The sequence below is a fragment of the Electrophorus electricus genome, chromosome 3 (assembly GCF_041902795.1).
Source record: "Electrophorus electricus isolate QZ-2024a chromosome 3, ASM4190279v1, whole genome shotgun sequence".
NCBI classification, from domain to species: domain Eukaryota; kingdom Metazoa; phylum Chordata; class Actinopteri; order Gymnotiformes; family Gymnotidae; genus Electrophorus; species Electrophorus electricus.
In genome coordinates, this window is record NC_137499.1 from 2,095,001 (window position 1) to 2,111,134 (window position 16,134).

At 49.0% G+C, this 16,134-nt stretch overlaps 1 protein-coding gene and 1 long non-coding RNA gene across 6 annotated transcripts in view; one reads left to right on the top strand and one right to left on the bottom strand.

Moving 5' to 3' along the window:
- The window catches only part of zfhx3b (zinc finger homeobox 3b), a 131,966-nt gene that overhangs the window by 111,950 nt on the left and 3,882 nt on the right, over window positions 1–16,134 (top strand). For all 5 annotated transcript variants that reach the window (XM_027007437.3, XM_081709237.1, XM_081709230.1 and 2 more), the window contains exons 6-9: window positions 5,119–5,258; window positions 5,794–5,994; window positions 10,145–10,268; window positions 10,478–15,961. In XM_027007437.3, the coding sequence (XP_026863238.2) occupies window positions 5,119–5,258; window positions 5,794–5,994; window positions 10,145–10,268; window positions 10,478–15,961 (5,949 nt within the window). The remainder of the gene's footprint in view (window positions 1–5,118; window positions 5,259–5,793; window positions 5,995–10,144; window positions 10,269–10,477; window positions 15,962–16,134) is intronic.
- LOC145655743 (uncharacterized) lies at window positions 9,479–13,814 on the bottom strand. Its single transcript, XR_014121702.1, has 3 exons — window positions 13,694–13,814; window positions 10,185–10,244; window positions 9,479–9,794 (listed from the first exon to the last, which is right to left on the bottom strand). It is a non-coding gene; the product is annotated as an uncharacterized LOC145655743 (long non-coding RNA).

A 16,134-nucleotide genomic window follows, 5' to 3' on the forward strand; every position in this document is an offset into this window, starting at 1 on the left:
TAACCACCTTCCCAATAAGCATCGGGGTTGGTGTCTAGTGGTAGTATGAAATATTTATAGAAGGCCACCCCAAGCCTGCACCCCCCCCCCCCCCCCCCCATCCCACTCACCAATCAGAAGCAGCATTAGGAAAATGGAGAGGTATGGCCGGACTGGGGGGACCCTCCTTTATTAAAGCCGGCGGGGAGATGCTAACAATATGACTAAACCTGGAGCAGAGGGAGGGAGAGAGGGAGAAAGTGGGATTGTTAATATGCTCAAGGGCTTGGGGGAGCTGCAGCAATATGATTTGACGTGTTTAACATAAATATATGGGGAGGTGCTTCTGTATGGTGGGTTAGTCTGCAGTCCTCAGCAGTTGAGGTTTATGAATAATTCTCCCCCTGCTAAACACACACACACACACTCTCACACACACACACACACACACACACACACACACACACACACACACACTTTGTCCTGGACTTTCAAATTATTGGAGCTGGAGAGGGAGGGAAAATAATATTCCAGCACAGGTCACCTGCTGTGACGCCCACAGCAACCAGCCAAGTTGGGCCCATGTCTTCCCTCTTATATATATTTACTTAAATGTATGAGTCCTGGTGATTAGATACACAGGGGAGTGTGCGTGTGTGTGCATGTATGTGTGCGCATGTATGTGTGTGCGTGTGTGTGTGTGTGCGTATGCGTGTGCATGTGTGTGTGTGTGTGTGGTTGGGCATAGAACAAAGCTGGTGAGTGAGAAACAAAAAGACAAGCAGAAGGGCAAATGGAGCATAGCTGCTCCAAAAAGTCCCACAGATGTGCATTAGCACATTAGCATCCCCTGGATGCAGAGAGCTGGTACTGCACGACGTGCTTCATCCAGTGCTCTTACGGCTCTGCTGTCCATCGCTAAACTTTACAGGAGATATTGTGAGGTTGTGCGACGTCAAATACTGCTGAGTTATAATCATAGTAAACATATGTGTTGGTACAGTAGTCTGACTACATAAATATGGTTCACTATTAGCAGAGTATTAGATGAACTAAACTACTAATGTGAAGAGAGAACTTGTCTGTGCTGTTGGGTTCCCTTTAGTGCATTTTTCTGTAAGTGTTTTAAGCTTAAATTATTTTGGGAAAGAAACCAATAAGTGTAAATTAACTATTTATTATTGCACTATTAATCTGTTTCTGTGTCCAAAAATGTTAAATTAGCATTTGCATATCAAATATTTTTAAAACCAGTCATTGGATAAATTGTTAGATGTCTTTTAAAGTATTATTTGTCTGTAAAATGCCTTTATTATAATGGAAAAACCTCACTCTGTGTGTGTGTGTGTGTGTGTGTGTGTGTGTGTGTGTGTGTGTGTGTGGGAGTGTGTGTGTGTGTGTGTGTGTGTGTGTGTGTGTGTGTGTGTGTGAACTCAAAAGGTGAAATCCCAGCCATTGCACAGACACCAGGAGATTAAAAATTCGTCCACTAATTACTACCTGCTTTTAATTGCTTCCTTTCCTGTTTAGCTTTGGCTCTGCTGTGCCTACTGGCCCATGCGGGCAGCTCCCTTTCCAGATGTAGCCTGTGGTTCTCCCTTAATGGAGGATTATACACCAAGGATGGTGCATCATGATGAGTTTCACTGTGCAGTTTCCTTCTTCATGAGGCTTTGCTTGTAATTGTCTTTATTTGAAATTAATGGATGCGGAGTAATTACCTGAGAAATATTAGGTGGAGTGCAACACAGCCTTCTGACGCTAAGGGCACTGGAGACACTGGAGAGACCTGTAGATAAGAGATGGGTGCAGAGAACCGGTGGGGGGGAGACCTGGGGGAGGGGCTTTTTCTGTGAACTTTCCTATTCAAAGTAAATGACTGGTAGGGGTTGGGGGTAAAACCCTCTTCTCCATGTTAATGGTTAAATTGCCAGGGGATTGAAAACTGGCCTGGTGGGGGTAGGCTTTTTTTTTTTTTTTGCCCCCGGTGAGTTGTGAATGGAGAACAGGGCAAGAAGGCATGAACCAGAGGAAGCCTGGTGGGTCATGGAGGAGTCGGAGGTGCAGGGACACACAAGTCTGTTCTCTCTACAACTCCCCCGTGGTGCCACTCGGACAGCTGGGTGTTCCTGGATGATGTTCGGAGCGCAGGATTCTGCATGGTCCTAGTGCTGCGTGGTCTGTGTGCAGCCCTTCTCTGCAGGCGTGTCGTGGTCTCTCTTTTCAGCAAGTGCACTCTTGAAAGCACAACACACACTTTTAATTGCTTCACAGATCCAAGGCTCTCTGCGCTGACTAACCCCCCCCCCCCCCCCCCCCCCCCCCCCCACACACACACAGCATTTTGGCTGAGAAATGCAGCCCAGCTCCAGGAGGTGCAAGCAGGAGCCAAAGCTCAGCTCACTTACGGGACTCATCTGCACAAAGGGCTGCCGTTTACGGAAAAAGCCCATGAATTAATAATCACCTAATTGACTCTTGAGGCTTTTTTCCCATTTCGCTTGGCTCTCATGCTGTCAGGAGAGAGTCCTGAGCGTGTCTAGGTGTGAGAGGCCTGTGTTCATGCAGAGGTCAGCATCAGTGCAGAGTGGCACATTTGAATGGACTCTGCAGGACAAGGAGGGCGTGGGTGAACCTGTCCCTCAGTGCACTGCCTTCGGCCGTGCACCTGGGCGACCCTCAGCCGTGCACATGGTTGTGATTTGCTGACCCTCCCTCACACACATTGGAAGTAAACATAGTGAAACTTTCCTCGTTACTGCCGCCTGTGTAAGGGCAATCCTTGTGTATGAGCTTCTGCTATTATTTTAGGCTTTTTTAAATCATTTTTCACTATTCTTCCAGATCTCACTGTCCCGAACCCAACACACACAAGCTAGCTCCTATAGGAGAACGCACAAGAGGAAAGACCCTTCTGCTAAAGGCACATGTTCTGGTCCTGGTCTCAGTCAGTGGATCTGACCCTGATCAGTGCTGTTCATGTGCCAGCACAACCATGCCCCACACACACACACACACACACACATATACACACCCCACATGATCCAACAACTTCTGTCTCTGTTATGACTGCCCCTTTCGTTCCAGGGGGTTTCAACAGAAAACATGGATGCGGTGGTGAGACTTTAGTCACGGCGGTTTGGAGGCAGTTAGTGGCTGTTTTCTCCCACACCCCTTATTTTTTACAGCTGATCGGATTTACGGGGTACTCGTAGTGCATGAGGGTGTCAGGCAGGGGTCAAGGGTCAAGGCTAGCTCGGCTCCACCCGGCGGGACGGCTACACGCTTTCTCTCGTCCTGTTCTCTGTGTTCCAGCAAACTCCGTCTGTTCAGAAACCATTCACACCTGTCAAACGTGAAGTTCGGATGCCGTGTTTAGTTGTGTTTTGCTCGCGTTACCCGTTATCTGCGATAGCTCGCCATTGGCAGGCCTTTCTGACCTCAGACCCGTGTTTGTCGCGTGGCCCGGGCACGGTGGGAGTGTTGGACAGCCCCGCGTCCTTGCTGGGTGCCACTGAAGCACCCTGTCCCTGACAGCTTGGAGCTGACACACGTGCCTGCACGTGAGCCAGAGTTTCCACGTAGCCAAGGAGGTCGAACGAGCAACACATCGAGGAGAGACAGGGGGAGGGGGTGGGATTGGGGGGTTAGGACAGTCTGGAATGGATCACGAAGTGTCAGGGCCGTGCCCTGATGCCGCATGGAGGTTAATGGCAGCGAATGGGAGGCTCCTTTGGTTAACATTTCCTTTGTGGATTGGTGGACGTGTCTAATGGGATTGGCAGTGACTGGACACTAATAAGGCTGCGCTGTCCAGTGGGAGCTGTGTCAGGCTGTTCTCCCAGTACCAACCGGCCCTGCTGAGTCCAGTGCTCACCTGCCCCTGCCCTGATTGGGCCTGACACTTTAATGTCTGCAGAAGGAGCATGGTCAGCCCTCCTTAACCCAGACCCCTAGCACAACCCCAACCTACCCCTCTGCCACACACACACACACACACACACACACACACACTCCCACTCTCAATTTGCCCTTCCAGTACTGGACAAATCAGTCCAAATTTAACTCTTTATGGCCTCGTTAAGGGCCGGTGAGAGAGAAATGGCGTCTTAAGTTTCACAGTGGTTTTTTTCCCTCTGGAGGCCCAGATGCAGGGCTACTCGGAGTCTCGCTCCTCTGGCTCTGGTTGGATTTAGCTCCTTTACGAGCCCCCAGCTTAACTGAACTTCTACTCCTCTGTCTTGAGCCTCTCTGGTTCTCTCGGCTCCTCTTTCTCTCCCTCCCTCTCTCACCCCTCCTTCGCCCCTCCGTCAGGTGGAGACTAGGCAGTGTAGTGTGGAGTCTTGCTGGCTAGCTGGGCTATCAGCCCCGTTCTGTGCAGACGGAGAGGTGGATCGGCGCGCCACATTCTTAATGGCCGTGCGGGCTGCGTTTATAAGGATTAGCCACTTGTAACGGTCTGCCAGCTAGAAGAGCACGTTAGAGTCTCCGGTGGCGGTCCGTAGCCGACGCAGTGAGGGGCTCCGTGTAAAGGTTCCTGGCCTTCCTCTCTCACATCCTCTGTTCAACGGCGCTGCAGCGTTGCACCTCTGAGCTGGAGCCAGTTGGACTTTCAGCACAGGAGTCTCTTCTCCTCCTCATCTCCTCTCCTCTCCCCTCCTCTTCTCCTCCTCATCCTCCTCAACCTCCTCTCATCTCCAGCTCACACTGAACCGACCCTCTGCCTAACCGTAATAAAGTGCACCGAGACTGGATGTATCGGCCTCGCCTCAGTTTTGGTGGATCCGTCAGGCGGGGTGACGCCTCAGACAGCCGCACCAGTGGGTGCACAGAACCCGAACTGTAACCCGAACCCTCTAGTTTCTGAGGATGTTTACTCTGACTTCTGGCACCTGGACATGCCAAGACCGGTGCAGGCAGTCAAAGAGACCGCGTGGCCTCTCCGCTCCATGGGATAAGAGGAGTAGGGGAGCAGCGTTGTGGAGGTGGAGGGCAGGTACCAGTGTGGTCACTCCCTGGCCTGACCCTGTTCCTGATGCGCATGCTTGTGTCGTGTACTGCTGTTGACGCTCAGGTCTGTGCCTCATACTGAGTCAAGGGTGTTTTTTTTTCTTTTCCTTTCTACGTGCGGGCGGACAGCTGCAGCAACCAGCCAGTCAGGGAGGGATCAGACGGAGTCGCCGATCCCCTCCAAGAGGCCTCCGTCCAGGGCCGGGGTTTCCGAGAGCCCCCTCTCTTCCAAACGTCCCAGGACGGCGGAGAAGAGCACCAGTGAGCAGGTGAGCGAGTCGCCCGTGCAGGTGTGCACAGGCGTCCCGTACAAGCCTTGTACAGTCACCTCCATGTTTCTGAGTCACCACTTCTTGAACCCATTGCCAGTGTAACATCTGGAGGCGTGTAACAGCTCGTTGCTTTCCCCTGTTAATTAAGAATATCTGCAGCATGCACAGAACCCGCCAAGCACTGCGGTATGCATAGAGAACCATCCTCATCTCATCTCCATTATGCGCGCTTTTGTTTTTTTTCCTTGAAGATTTTCTCCCTCTTTTTAAAATTTTTGCTGATGTTGCTTCGCTAATTGTGCAAAAGGTGGAAAATCGATATGATGTGCGACACTCGAGAGGCCTTTGAAGCGCGTGCCAAATCACGTTGGCAAAGCCACTGTGCCCGACACAGGAGGGGAGAAGCCTGCGCTGGCACACTGCAGCTCAGCTACTCCGCTCGAGAGGCTCATAACTCTCTCCTTCTCTCTCTTTCCTTCTCCCCTCTTTCTGTTCTCCCCTCTTTCTCTTCTGTCTGTCTCTCTCCTGGCAGATGTACCAGTGCCCCTACTGCAAGTTCACGAACACGGACCTGAACCGTCTGAGGATGCACGTGATGACTCAGCACTCTGTGCAGCCCATGCTGCGATGTCCCCTGTGCCAGGACATGCTCAACAACAAGGTCCACCTGCAGTTCCACCTCACGCACCTCCACAGTGTGGCGCCGGACTGCGTCGACAAGCTCATAGCCACCGTGAGTGCCCTGGTCCGTGTGTGTGTGTGTGTGTGTGTGTGTGTGTGTGCGTGCGTGTCTGTGTCGGGTATCTTGGAGATCACCCTTCCTGAATCTCATCAGGTTGTTATTGCATTTTAAGAGACCTTTTTTTGGGAAGATAAAGTCCCACTACTTGCTTCTATTTAAAAAACCGTCCCATTGTTGAGTGGTTGTGTTCCATAATGGCTTTCTTATACAGTTTAATCACCACTGTGTGATTTAAACACGATGTAATTTGCTGCCTTTACTGAAGCAGCACTGTGTTGCTTTGCCCTTCTGTGGACTGGCTGGGGTATTTGAGCCTGGTTCTAGATTCGGCTCCAGAAGGTGGAGTCTGTTCTTTCTGACCTCCTCTGGCCCCAGTGTAAGACCGGAACACAAGATACACACGATCTTACACAGCATGCCGCTACCCCAGATGCAGCGCATTAGGCCGAGTGTCATGCCGTTAGATTTTATAATGCTCATCCCTTCAACAGTAGCAGTGGGTCTTAACAAAAGCCCCTGGTGCACACCCGCACTTGTGCGAGGGCGGTCGTCAACAGTCCGAGCCGCAGGCGCAGCCTCCCCAGTGCTGCCTTTAGTCTGTGTGTTTGTGCTGAAGGCTGGGCGCTTGCGCACAAAGGTCTTCTGTGGTGATCGCGTGAGGAGTCCACACCCCTGCCGGACGAGGCTGACTCACGGCATCGCCTCGCCTCGGCGAAGCAGAGGCCGTCCGGGCCAACTCCTTCCCCCTAATTGATGACATTTGAGGCTTAATCAAAACACAAGCGGATATGGTTCATTGTGAAATGGCCCCCGGGGCGCCTGTTGACTCACTGCAAGTCAATTATAACGGGGCGAGAGGCCGGCGTTAGGTGGGCGAGACTCCGCCTGAGCGGCTGCGCCGACTTGCCCGTTGATGATGAGCCTTTTTGACTGTTTCATTATGTTATTAACAGTTAGTTCAGAGCGGGGGGAGCGAGGGTGGAGTGAGGAGATGAGGGATAAAGGCACCGTTGTTCTTGTTTGAGCCGCTCGGTTTCTCTATCTGCCCTCCAGATATCCCACTACACTGTCCCTGATCACTCTACTGCTATTCCGAAGTGCTCCGATCATTAATGTATTCAAGGAATTGGGGCACAGTTGAAATGGAATTTGATAAACAGTATTTTTTTTTTTTGTTAACGCTTTAATGAAATGCAAGTTTAGTTTGTGCAAATACAATTATTTGGATATGAATACCAAAAGCAGCAGTGGATCTAATACACGTCATACAACATGAGCAGTTTTTGTAGTTGTCAAGAGATTTTATGTGCCATGTTTGTGGCGCACCTTTCATTCAGAGGGCAGCAAAGATCTTACTGTCTCATCCTCTTACATATAAAGTCGTGACGCTTACATCATCCATCTGAACGCGTTTGCCACCAGCTCCACAGTCCCTGAGCACCAAGGTCTCCATCAACCTCCTCCTCTCAACTCCTTCGCGACGTCTCGCCTTGTTCTGTTGCGATTCCCATCAGCGCTACAGAGTGCCGTTACTGCACCGCCTTTACGGCCCGCCTCTTTTTTATCATTTCCTTCTTTCATCCAAATCTGCGATGGTGAAATAATTATGTTTACGGTTGCCCGTGGAGGTGAACTGCCGGCTGACCAATCACTCAGGGAAATGGGGCTCGGCTCCGCCGTTAAGCCAGCTGTGCTGCTGAGCTTGGAATCAAATGGTGGACTCGATATTAGAAGCAGGTAGCAATAATTTCTCTTTTATAGAGATGATAAGGCACTGGGCGCCCTGCAAGAGTGACACATGAGAGAATACAGCTAATACAATGCACATTAAATCCAGCACCTTTTTACAAGTAGGCAGGCAGGGGTTGGTGGGTTGGGGAGGGGTACTGTACCCCTTTTCACATGTCAGCCTGGAACTCCCAATGAATTCTGAAGTCGGTGACTTTTATTTCTTGCATACGGGGCACAAAGACACACAAGACGCTCTATTTATTTAGTCTCTCCTCCTCACTCTCCCTCTCTCTCTCCCTCTCTGTCTCTCTCTCTCTTTCTCTCTCTCTGTCTCATTTTCTGTCTGCCTTAGATAGGGGGAATGAAAATAATTGTGCTTCATTAATTCTCAGTCTGGCTAGATGATGGCCATTTGGAACTGTGTTTGCCAATTAGGCCGTCCAAATTAAATGTGACCTTGGGACGCTCGCTGTGCTTTCTCTCGTCACTTAATGATGCTCTCCACAGCCCAGGAATGGCGCACTTTGTAATGTAAATCGCTGGTGTGTTTTGCTTTCGCAACTTTCCGTTCCGGTCACGTTAATTTACCACTTTTGCTTCGAAAAGGAGCGCGGCGGGGAAGAAAAGGCGAAATGAAATGACGGCGCTCCTCTCCCAGTGTGAACGCGAAGGCGCTAATCACATTGCACTGGACGAGACTGCCTGTAACAGGTCTGCACAACCTTGAGCCTGACTAACTAGCTTTAGCCGAAGGACTGTGTCCTTTGTGCAGTTGAACGACTCTGGGCTGACAGCCTTGCTTTTATGAGGCGTCTGTTGTGTTGCGGGCGTCTCTTCCACGTGTCGTATTCGTGTGTTTTACAGCGTCTGTTAGTGCTGGAGTGTTATTATATGTTAGAGAGGGTCGAACAAAAACAGCAGTCATCCCTTCGTGATTTAAAAGTATAGCTGCGATCGGTATATTGCACTATGTTTGTCATAGAATTTTTCGTACATACCATTCCTTTACACATGACCATGGTTGAAGTGCATGGGAAACACAATATCTTTTTGCAGCTGAGACTAGGAGTAACAGGTGTAATATAATTTTTAGAATACAGCATTCCTCATTCAGAACCCAGTATTCACTTTCATTGATGTAAGATACTCTTTTTATGAAAAACCTCTTCTAATTTAATCAGGCATGCAGGTGCTCAGAAACACGAAGGGAGGTGCAAGAATGGCCTACTGAGGATGAAACTGAGGGAGTGACGCACAGAGAAGCCTAAACCTAGAGGGACAGCAGGGATTGGAGGGGGTGTTGGGGGGGTGATTTCTAGAGTGGGGGAATTGAAATGCTGAGTGTGTCGCCGGCCTGATTGTTCTGTTTGGGGAGTTAATTGAAGGAAGGTGAAACAGACAGTGCTTCATCTCCTGGCCTCTTCCAATCTCGATCACTGATCATCCTTAAATAGGGGCTCGTTAATGAGTGCATTTGATGAATAAATAGGGGCTCGTTAACGAGTGCATTTGATGAATTTTTATGTTTTTTTTCCGGGGGGGGGGTCATCAAGAATTACCGAGAAAGAAGAGAAGCTATGCTTGAAAAAGCGGAAATGTTACCGTCATTCACACGTGATTGACGTAAACCTCTTAAAACTGAGACGAATGTTGGTACAACTGTGCACGTTCTAATCAATATTATTTGCACCTTAAAATGTTCTAATTAAATTAGTTGAAAAGGATTTAACTGTTGTACAAGAAGTAAATTGTTTTCTGTTTTATTTTACCTTTTTTATGTGCACTGGATATTTGAAATTATATTCTGTCTTAAAAACCCTTTTATGAGCACTGAGGATTAATTGGAATGTGGTAATACTGACCACTCTTAAATTGACATTGGTTAAATTACCCAGGGTTTTTTGTATGGGGAGAAGGAATTATTTAATTAGGCCCCCTAATAAGCTGTTTGGCTGGCCAGAGGAAGAAGAGGAAGCCACTCAGACCTATCACACTAATTGCCTTCAGCAGAACTTCCCCAGCTTGTGACAAAACACCATCAGTGATCAAAGTGCAGATTCCTGAAATGGCAAATAAAGTTAAAAAGAAATGAAAAAAGAAAAAGAAAGAATGTGATTAGTGTTTGTGAGTGTGGATGGCTCTGAGAATGTTTCTGTTTCAGTGCAGAGATATTGCGAAACTTTTTATTGGCTAAACCTTTAAACCTTTATATATAATAAATTGTATATTGGAATTTTGAAGGAACACTGTTGTTTTGAAGATGTGTAATTTGCCAATCTGTTTAGTTAGAATATTTATAATACAGTCAATTTATTTCAGTTGAGTTGTTTAAGTTATTTGAGTTATTCCATAACAGACTATTGTTAAAGTCCTTTAATTAACATGTCACACCTTCTGTTTTATTTCCCAGGTGGCAACATCAGAGGTACTGCCAGCAAGCATGTTCATACCTGTTTCTGGGCCAGAGCGTGACGCTCCAAGCACACCCCAAGCCTTGTCCAACTCGACCTCTGATGACACAAAGAAACAAACAGGTAAAAATGTTGTACACTTGGAAAATGTGGGAATTTTTTTCTCTTTAGCAACAGAAATATTTTGTGAAAATTAAATTCTCTACTGGTGTGAATATTGCGCTTCATGGATGTGTGTAAAATTCAGATTAAATTGAATTATTCATATTTACACAAATATGAGACAAGTCTAGTTTAAAAACGCTAATGTCTATATTTGTTTTTAATTACAGACACTACAGATGTTGAGCCTGACAAAGGAATTCCTTTAACCACAGATATAATTGAAGCTCGCAAGTCACCTCTTGAAGTTCAGCCCCCTGCAAGAGAAGACACTACTGGTTTCCTATGCTGGAAAAAAGGCTGCAATCAAGTGTTCAAATCTTCCAACGCTCTCCAGATGCACTTCAACGAGGTCCACAACAAGAGGCCGCAACTGCCAGTGTCTGATCGTCACGTCTACAAGTACCGTTGCAACCAGTGCAGCCTGGCATTCAAGACTATAGAGAAGCTCCAGCTGCACTCCCAGTACCATGTGATCAGGGCAGCCACCATGTGCTGTCTGTGTCAGCGGAGTTTCCGGACCCTCCAGGCCCTGAAGAAGCACCTGGAGACAAGTCACCTTGAACTGAGCGAAGCCGACATACAGCAGCTCTACGGGGGCCTGCTGATGAATGGAGACCTAATGGTCATGGGTGACCCTTCACTTGGAGACGACCAGGGAGGTCTCATCGAGGACGAGAAGGAAGGAGAGGAAAGCGACCCCGAGGAAAAGCAAAGCCCGACAGGCAGCGACTCGGGATCTCTGCAAGAGGATTCCGGGTCTGAGCCAAAACGGGCCCTCCCGTTTAGGAAAGGGCCAAATTTTACAATGGAAAAATTCTTGGATCCTTCTCGTCCTTTCAAGTGCACAGTCTGCAAAGAATCTTTCACCCAGAAGAATATTCTTCTCGTTCATTATAACTCCGTGTCGCACTTGCACAAGGTCAAACGGGCTCTGCAGGAAACCACCACGGGTCAGCCAGAGCCAACCAGCAGCCCCGATAACAAGCCGTTTAAATGCAGCACTTGCAATGTGGCTTACAGCCAGAGCTCTACACTGGAGATTCACATGCGCTCTGTCCTCCACCAGACCAAAGCCAGAGCAGCGAAGCTCGAAGCAGCTGGCGGCAGCTCCAGCTCTGCAAGTGGTGGTACTTTAAGTGGAGGCACTTCTAACAGCACTTCTACCCCAAGCCCGATCCCTCCCACTAACTCAGCCACCAGCTCCAGCAATAGCAGCTGCACTCCGGCCAGCGTGCAGACCGCCCAAAGCATCCTGGGCGGGAACCACCTGAGTCAGTCCCACGGCCTTGAGGGCATGTCTAACTCGGCTTGCCACCCTTCACCCTCCGAGAACCATGATGTGAAGAAAAAGAAGTTTGCAGACATGCTGTCCTCTAGAGGTCACCAGCAACAGCTCCAGCAGCAGCAGCTGGCCCAAGCTCAGGCCCAAGCTCAGGCCCAGCTCCAACAGGAGCTCCAGCAGCAAGCTGCCCTCCTTCAGTCCCAGCTCTTCAACCCCCTACTCCAGCACTTCCCGATGACAACAGATGCTCTTTTGCCTCTTCAACAGCAGCAGCTGCTGTTCCCTTTCTACATCCCTGGGGCTGAATTCCAGCTGAATCCTGAAATGAACTTGAACAGCTCATCGCTGAACCTGAGCGGCTCTGCGGCCTCCCTCCTGGAGGAGCAGAAGAACCAGGCTCAGCAAGCCCAGCAGAGCTGTCTACAGCAGCAGCTGATGCACCAACACCTTCAGCAACAGCACCAGGCCCACTCGCACTCGCAGGCCTCCAGTCAAATGGCTTTACTTCAGCAGAATGCGTCCGTCTCACACCCAGCAGACAAAAAACCAAAGCCGCTCGTTCCTCACAGCGAGAAAGACAGAGAGCTGCCAAAGGATAAAGAAATGAGTGATAAAACAGAGGATCATGTTCCAAAGGATATCCCAGACAACTCAAAGTCCAAAGAAAAGAAAGATGCACCACAGGTCACAGCTCATGTGAATCAGGACACTGGATTCCCTCCGCCAAGGATTGCGTCGGATGCTCGCGGTAATGCCACCAAAGTGCTTTTGGAGAACTTTGGATTTGAGTTGGTGATTCAGTACAATGAGAACAAACAGAAAGCTCAGAGAAAGCCAGCAGGACCAGCGCCTACACCGACTGCGCCGGGTGGCATCACTCGTGCTGTCGATCCTGTTGAGGGGCTGGAAAAACTGGAGTGTGAGGCCTGTGGGAAACTCTTCTCCAACATTCTAATTCTGAAGAGTCACCAGGAGCACATCCATCAGTCCTTTTTCCCATTTAGATCATTAGAGAGGTTTGCCAAGGAATACCGAGAACAGTATGACAAGCTGTACCCACTAAGACCACAAACCCCTGAGGCTGCTCCTCCCCCACCACCACCTCCTCCCCCTCCTCCTCCACCTCCTCCACAGAGGGCACCGACACCAAATATACCCGTTTCTGCCCCTGCACTTACTCCTCCGACCGCTCCGGCTCCGCAGCCTCCGGGTACGCTAGCTCAGATACCCATGCCGATGGATCTCCCTCTTTTCTCGCCACTCATGATGCAGCCCATGTCAATGCAGTCATTGCCTTCTCAAATCCCAGCCCAGTTACCGTCTGTTGAACCGGGCCTGGCCACTGATCTTGCCCAGCTGTACCAGCAGCAACTCACGCCCGCCATGTTACAGCAGCAAAATAAGAGGCCACGCACACGTATCACGGATGACCAGCTGAGGGTTCTCCGGCAGTACTTTGACATAAACAATTCACCAAACGAGGAACAAATTAAGGAAATGGCAGATAAGTCAGGACTTCCACAGAAAGTCATCAAACACTGGTTCCGGAATACTCTCTTCAAAGAGCGTCAGCGTAACAAAGACTCACCCTACAACTTCAACAATCCACCTACTACCACTCTGGAGGAAACGAGAATTGACTCAAAGCCACCTTCCCCTGAACCCCAAAAACAGGAGTCCTACGGGAGCAAGAGGTCCTCAAGGACACGGTTCACAGACTACCAGCTTAGAGTACTGCAAGATTTCTTTGATGCCAACGCCTACCCTAAAGATGATGAATTCGAGCAGCTGTCCAATCTTTTGAGCCTGCCAACTCGGGTAATTGTGGTATGGTTCCAGAATGCCAGACAAAAAGCTCGCAAGAATTATGAAAACCAGGGGGACGGAGCAAAGGATGGGGAGCGGCGTGAGCTGTCCAACGACCGCTACATTCGCACTACCAACTTGAACTATCAGTGCAAGAAATGCAGCCTGGTCTTTCAGCGCATATTCGACCTTATTAAACATCAAAAGAAGCTTTGTTACAAAGACGAAGATGAGGAAGGACAATATGACAGTCAAAACGAAGACTCTGTCGATCTCTCACATGAGTACTACACACCTTCCGGGTCATCAGGTCACACGCCAATGCCATCGTCTTCGAGTCTTTGCCCTCTTCCGCCTTCATCTTCGGCTTTCTCTCACATGACATCTGAGAAGGTTGAAGCTGCACCTGCAAACAACTCGAACACTTTTGACGAAAAAACAAAAAATTCTGCAGAAACATCCCTTGGACAAAGAGAGCCGCTGTCACTGAAACAGGAAAGCTGTCACCTACCCGAGACTCCACAGCCGAGACCGTCACGAGAGGAAAAGGTACATATGACAGCCAAAACCACAAAGCTTCCTTCTCCTTCCCTCACCCAACAGCAACAGCATAGCAGCACATCAGCTTCATCCTCTCACGCCAGAGATACTCCCTCCCAAAGTTCACTCCTAGCTCTTAATCCCCACTTAGCCACCGCCTCACAACAACAGCTGGCTCAACAGATGATTCCCTACCAGTGTGAGCAGTGCAAGCTGGCCTTTCCCTCATTCGAGCACTGGCAAGAGCACCAGCAGCTCCACTTCCTGAGCGTTCAAAACCAATTTATTCATCCCCAGTTTTTGGATCGAACAATGGACATGCCTTTTATGTTATTTGACCCCAGCAATCCTCTACTGGCGAGCCAGCTCCTTGCTGGAGCATTGCCACCAATACCAAGTAGCTCTGCCACCTCTCCATCGACACCTACGTCCACCATGAACTCCCTCAAAAGGAAGCTGGAGGAGAAAGCTGGCACTAGTCCAGGTGAAAACGACAGTACTAACAGTGGGGAAGAACCACAGAGAGACAAACGCCTTCGAACCACTATTACGCCTGAGCAGCTTGAGATCCTCTACCAGAAATATTTATTAGACTCTAACCCCACCCGAAAAATGCTTGACCACATTGCTCATGAGGTGGGGCTGAAAAAACGTGTGGTACAAGTATGGTTCCAGAACACCAGGGCCAGGGAAAGAAAAGGGCAGTTTCGGGCTGTTGGACCCGCTCAAGCTCATCGCCGTTGCCCTTTTTGTCGCGCCCTCTTTAAGGCTAAAACTGCTCTGGAAGCTCACATCCGTTCACGTCACTGGCATGAGGCAAAGCGAGCTGGATACAACTTAACACTTACTGGTTTGCTGTCGGAGCATGAGGGCATGCCCTTGAAGATGGATCCTCAGGACATTGCTAGCTACCCTCACATGGGCCCCTCCACCAATGATGCTCAGTGTTCATCCTTGTCTCCTGTGAGTAAAAACATGGACTTGTCTCCCCGGGCACTTTTAAGTCCTACATCCATCAAGGTTGAGGGAATGGAAGAGTTTGAAAACCCAACAATGTCCTCAGTAAACATGAGTTTTGACCAGAACAAGCTTGACAATGATGATTGTTCCTCTGTGAATACAGCCATCACTGATACCACAACCGGTGATGAGGCCAATGTAGACAATGACAGTGCTGATGTGAAGCATGTCCACAACAGTGGAGATTTCTTGTCCAAGACTGGGGGTACTGTCCCATCTCTTGAAAACGATGACCAGATGTCTTCGGGACTAGTGAGCCCTGCAACAAGCTATTATGCAAAGGACTTTGAAAATGAAAATATGATTGATTACAGTGAAACTTCTAGTCTGGCTGACCCTTGTTCACCAAGCCCTGGTGCATCTGGTAGTCGAAGCACTGACAGTGGAGACAGGCCTGGTCAAAAGCGCTTCCGCACTCAGATGACTAACCTCCAGCTGAAAGTGCTCAAGTCCTGCTTCAGTGATTACAGGACTCCTACCATGTTGGAGTGTGAGGTACTCGGCAATGACATTGGACTTCCAAAGAGAGTTGTACAAGTCTGGTTCCAGAATGCTCGTGCTAAGGAAAAGAAGGCCAAGCTCAGCATGGCTAAACATTTTGGCATCAATCAGACGTCTTACGAGGGACCTAAAACAGAGTGCTCTTTGTGTGGCGTGAAATATAGTGCACGTCTCTCGGTGCGGGACCACATCTTCTCCCAGCAGCATATCTCTAAGGTAAAGGATACCATCGGGAGCCAGCTTGACAAAGAAAAAGAGTACTTTGACCCGGCCACTGTTCGTCAGCTAATGGCACAGCAAGAGATGGATCGCATCAAGAAAGCCAACGAGGTCCTTGGACTGGCACAGCAACAAGCCATGCAGCAGCAAGGAATGTTCGACAGTCCTGCTTTGCAAGCCCTGAATCTACAGTCGGCCTATTCAAATCTGCAGGGGATACCCCCTGTTCTCCTACCCGGGGTGGGAAGTCCTTCCCTTCCTGGCTTTAACTCATCCAACTCAGGTATGTCATTAGCTTGGTAATCACTCCATTGAAACCTTTTTTTTTTAAAAACAAGCAAGATTATTTATACGTATTTGAATACTTAAACACTTTTCATCATTTGCTGTAGTATGAAAGGAATAGGATTGACTTTAATTTTCTGAAACTATTTATCGGTGTAGAGAGGAGTACAC